Raw genomic sequence first — 5129 nt, forward strand, 5'->3', positions numbered from 1 at the left:
CCCGATAGGTATAGTCCAACAAAATAGCTCTCACCCAAACTTTCCCTAGCCAACACTATAAATAATAATTATTTGATAATTATAATCTCTAAGAGAGCTTATCCTGCATCAATAATTATGGTTATCTCATAGAAACCTGAGACATCAGTGTCTATAGTTCTGCTGTGAATGTATTAATTGTCTATGACAAAAGCATTATGTCATAATGTCTAAGTCTGCATCAGGAGTTATGAAAATGTGTTTTGCCTTTTTAAAGTATCTGTTTCCGTTAGTGCAGCTTGGGGGTAAGTGAAGATAAACAGGATATACTGAATGGAGATAAGGCTAAATTCGGTTTTTCATTCTCTTTAAGGAATTCAATTTGAAGTGTAAACACTGCTGTTTTCATTTCAAATTCTCATGTATTCTGAACATCTAGGGGCTTCATTTGCCTATTTTTTTTTTCTCATGAGATTTCACAAAACAGAATAAAAAAATTGGGGATTATGTTTTCAGTAGTGTTTTAAATGCAATAGTGAATAGATTACCATGACAACTTGCATAATTTTTCTCTTTCCTTTTATCAGCCATCATTGACCTTCAAATTTATGGGTAAATGACCTTTCTGAGTTTGTATTCACTGCATACAAATAATCCTCAACAACCTATTCCAGGGCTAGGAACCTGTCTGCCATTATGCTGAATATTAGCAACCTTGCTGTTTGAAATGTATCCCTGTGGTTTTGTTTTTTGGAATATTAGGAATAAAAAAAGTCAATTAGAGACTTTAGATATGTACCAGAGAATTAAAAATTACATTTTTTTAAAAGGGTGGGCCCAGTGGCTCATGCCTGTAGTCCCAGCTACTACAGAGGCTGAGGTGGGAGGACTGCTTGAGCCTGGGAGGTCGAGGCTGCAGTGAGCTGTCATCATGACACTGCACTCAGCCTGGGTGACACAGCAAGACCCTGCCTCAAGAGGAAAAAAAAAAAGTCATTGAAGGTGGGTCACTGTATTTCCCCTCTGTTAAGATTTAGCAACTGGAAAGCACTAGAAACAGGCACTTTTTATTATATCCCATTGATATTTTCAATCTAATAGCTTGGATCAATACTGTAGCTAAGTCAAAACAGTTTAGTCCCATAATCTCTAGACGCACAATTCCCTCTTTTATGAAAATTTAAAGGCTATCTGGTTATGTTTGAAAGTCATTTTCCTATTCAACTTCTGAGTGACGTGAAACTAAGTCCCTAAAACACAGCAACAATTCATATAGTACCCTGAGACACTGAAGAGACGAGTAAGCAAGAGACTCGAAAAGAGGAAGGTGGGGAGTCCCAGGGGTCAGCTGTGTAGTCTCTTCTCTGATACCTGCATGGAGGTGAGAAAAAGAAGCACCTAGAAAGGTGACAGGAGGAGGAAAGCCAGGGAGCCTTTGTTCTTCGGGAGTTGCTGTAAGGATCATTCCCTTAACACTGATGTCCTGATTCCCACTCCATTATTTTATTAAAATACTAAGTTGAAGGTCATCAGTGAACTTCTGTCCAGACTCAACATACTTTCCTTTATCCTCATCCTTTAATTAGGTTGGTGAAAAAGTAACTGCGATTTTTGCCATTAAAAGCAATTGCAAAAACCGCAATTACTTTTACACCAACCTAATAGTTCTTAATCATTGGACCCTGCCTTGAACACTCAATGTTTTTTAATGTGCTAACTCTCGACTACCTTACTTGACTTTCTCTCTGTTGTTTTAGTGGAAACCACTCACCAACACATAGCTTTGAATAGACCAACAGTATTAGCCCCTCTCTCTTTATTCCCACTTAGTAAACGCACACAAAGTTCCATCTAATTTAATCGTCGTAGCATGTATGCAGCTTACTGGAGTAATTGGGTCCCAATCACATATAATCTTGTATGATCTCTTCTGTGCGTGTCGGGGGCAGGGGCAGTATGTGTATGCGTCTGTGAATCTGTGTGACTGTCTCAGTCTCTGTATATATGAGTTGTATTTGCTCAATCAGATTGTAAGTGCTTAAAAATAGAAAATTTTAGAGGCAACTTGAGCATGTATTTTATGTTCAAATAGTGCTGTTCTTTATAATGAACTTTTACAGGTCTCTAAAGCTCTCTGAGCCCAACTTTTCTCATCTTTAAAATGTGAATAATAATATCCACCCCTAAGATGAAATAAATTCATAAATAAATAAATATATGCATGTAGCATCCAGTATACCCTCAATAAATGATTTTTCCTATGTTTTAACTTTTCTCACATCACCCATTCTAGTAATACAATGTTGAGTTCAGTTTCAACATTTTAGTTTGAGTGACTGATCGAAGCTAACAAGATCAGGAAAGTTGAGATGTACTGAGCTAATCAACTAGATCTTGCTACCACAGTCTTTCAACATGGTATATTATAAAAACATTTATCTCAGTAAGTTACTTCAATGACTAATCAATATTTTATTTTCCTGAGGAAATGAAAATTCCAGGAAAATAGATGCACAATACTTTTAATGTGGTTATGTGTCTTTTAAATATTAACAGATTTGTTCATAGTGTTATTTGGAAGGATTTATAATATGAAAAATACAGCATCTAATTTCCACTTGAAGAATTTTTATTCAGTAATTAACAGACTCAGAGATGGTAAAATTTGCTGAGGGAAAGTATACCAACAGAACGTACAAATGGGAATCAAGTAATTCATAAAAACAAAACCTGATGTCTTGACATAAAATCCTAAATATTATACTGTAGATTTTTGTACTAGTAAAACTAGATGTGTTTAAACTTAATGCACCGATGATTCCAGGCTTAGTGAAATGAAAATGTTACTTAACCCCAAAGAATCCAGGCTCCTGCTTAGCTCATGCAAAGACAATTATTTGTAATAGCACTTACCGGTAAAGAGAAAGGACTGAAACCTTAGATGGGCACAAAGACGTGACTAAGGCGGGTTTTATTTCTGATCCTGAAGCATTGAAGGGGAAGTCTGCAGTGACTCAGAGCACTGTGATGGCCCAGCTGTCCACGGACATACCTCTCTAGTGTGGAGTCAGGCATCACCATGCCAGAGGGAGGACTCACCGTAGAAGCATCAGCATGTATTGACTCAACTGACACAGTCTTACCAGTAGTGAAAGAGAGGAACATTTTGTTAATCTTCTATTTGAAGTTAATTTTTACTGATTTCCAAAGCACATATGAAATGGCACACTGGGTCTAATGAATGCCTGCCTCTGAAAATCATACCAGGGGCCATTTTCATAAGAAGCTTGGTAATTTCTTTCTAATATATAGATCTAATTATTATTATTATTTTTTTCCTGAGAGCCATTCATTCACTGGGGAAAGAAGCAGCCTGCTTTATTTGACATATTTATTTTACAGCCATTTCTCCTGTGTTGGAATGCGTCAGGTAAATCTGTCCAATCAGTTAACATACTCAGCAAAAAATGGATACACCGAGGGAGAGAAGCACACAACACTTACTAGGATGACCAGTCATAGGTACGCTCCTTATTCCAAGAACGGACACTTCTATTTTCTTATGGTTGTTATTTTTTGTTATTTTGGAACTTCTCAAATGAATTAGGCAGCAAATACCACAATCGACAGGTCCCAAACCCGGTCATAGAAATATGTAACTAAACTCCCTGTAAGAAATGATATTTAGTATTTTGGCAGATCATTTTTGGCTTAAATGCCAAAATGTTGCTGTTCTATGTCATTTTCTTAATAATTTATTTTATTTCTCTTTTAAAATATGACTTGCCTAAGGATACCTATATACAGACGCGTTTCATTAATGAATAAAACATATTGGGGTTAGCAAAGATTATAGCCCTAAAAAGTATATTGTTTTCCTTGGTTTTGGAGAGTCTTGATGAAATGCATATGTTTACCTGATAATCCTTCTGGATATGGCTTTTCTGACACCTCCCTCCCAGGATTACATGCTTCCTCTTTCTGCTCCCTTAGTAACTGTTTTTACCTGCTTTATATTTACCTGATTTCTTTTCCGTTTCCTCTGCTAGACTCTGAGTTCCTTGTGGCAGGGACCATTCTACTTGTCTTTGTCTCTTCAAAATCTAGCAAGGCGTTTGACACATACCAAGTTCTTAAAAACTGTCCATTGGATGAAGGAAACGTGTTAAATTATTAATCTGTGATGTTCCAGTGTCATGACTTGTAAGAAAAATGTTTATTTCTAAAATAGTAAAAACAAAATAATTGGTTAATCTGATGAGTGGTCATTAAGATACAAGCCATGGACTGTTTACGGATTTAGCTCATGGTCTACAAATAGTACAGTGCCATTTTAAAGCCTTAAAGGATAGACAACTTTACTTGATATTATGAATATCATTTACATTAACAATGGGAACCCCATACACTGTCTTCAAATTGTTCTTGATAACTAAATGTATCAAATGGAAAGGATATGCATATATATTTCAATATCTGGATTTTTAAATTTGGAGCACAGAGGTGGAGTATCATTTTATATTGAGAATGGAAAGTCAGGAGACTTGCAACACGTGATACAATTGCTTCCATGGAATATTTTCAGACCAATAGGAGTTTGCGAAGAACTTTTATGGACTGTATAAATATTTTGAGCTGTAGGCATCATTACCAGCTGATATTTTCTTTCCTCAGGACCAGCTGTTCAGGAGCATCCCGGACGAGAGCCAGGCACATTTGAGACTTGGATCCAACTAAAGATAGCCACAGATTCTTCTGCAGCAATGTCGGTGTTGGAAGAAAATCGGCCATTTGCTCAACAATTATCCAATGTCTACTTTACAATACTTTCGCTGTTCTGTTTTAAGCTTTTTGTGAAAATCAGCCTTGCCATCCTCAGTCATTTCTACATTGTGAAAGGCAACCGCAAGGAAGCGGCAAGGATAGCAGCTGAATTTTATGGAGTAACCCAAGGACAAGGTATGTTTGTGATAATCCTCTCTTGTTTCAAGTGGAGTTTAGCTTTCATTTGATCCATAATTACATGTTTTCTTTTTAGACTGCTTCAAGGTAAATATGTTATAAACTTTTGTTAAGGGAAATACTTATAACACTTCATGGCTTTATAAAGAGGAAAATTACTTTTTTATGTAAATTTTGGGTTAAAATCA

General features: G+C 36.3%; 1 protein-coding gene across 4 annotated transcripts in view; it reads left to right on the top strand.

Moving 5' to 3' along the window:
* The first annotated feature begins 228 nt into the window (after nt 1-228).
* The window catches only part of ASB5 (ankyrin repeat and SOCS box containing 5), a 64278-nt gene continuing 59377 nt past the window's right edge, over nt 229-5129 (top strand). Inside the window, exons 1-3 of one of the 4 annotated variants that reach the window (XM_017879112.1) lie at nt 268-284; nt 3382-3501; nt 4654-4938. In XM_017879112.1, the coding sequence (XP_017734601.1) occupies nt 4743-4938 (196 nt within the window). In that variant the 5' untranslated portion in view covers nt 268-284; nt 3382-3501; nt 4654-4742. Of the gene's footprint in view, nt 285-939; nt 982-3381; nt 3502-4653; nt 4939-5129 lie in introns of those variants that run through there. The other 3 variants (XM_017879110.1, XM_017879109.1, XM_017879111.1) reach the window with 3 other exon arrangements.

Source organism: Rhinopithecus bieti, unplaced genomic scaffold, assembly GCF_001698545.2.
Source record: "Rhinopithecus bieti isolate Rb0 unplaced genomic scaffold, ASM169854v2 scaffold_9996, whole genome shotgun sequence".
In the NCBI taxonomy this organism is placed as follows: domain Eukaryota; kingdom Metazoa; phylum Chordata; class Mammalia; order Primates; family Cercopithecidae; genus Rhinopithecus; species Rhinopithecus bieti.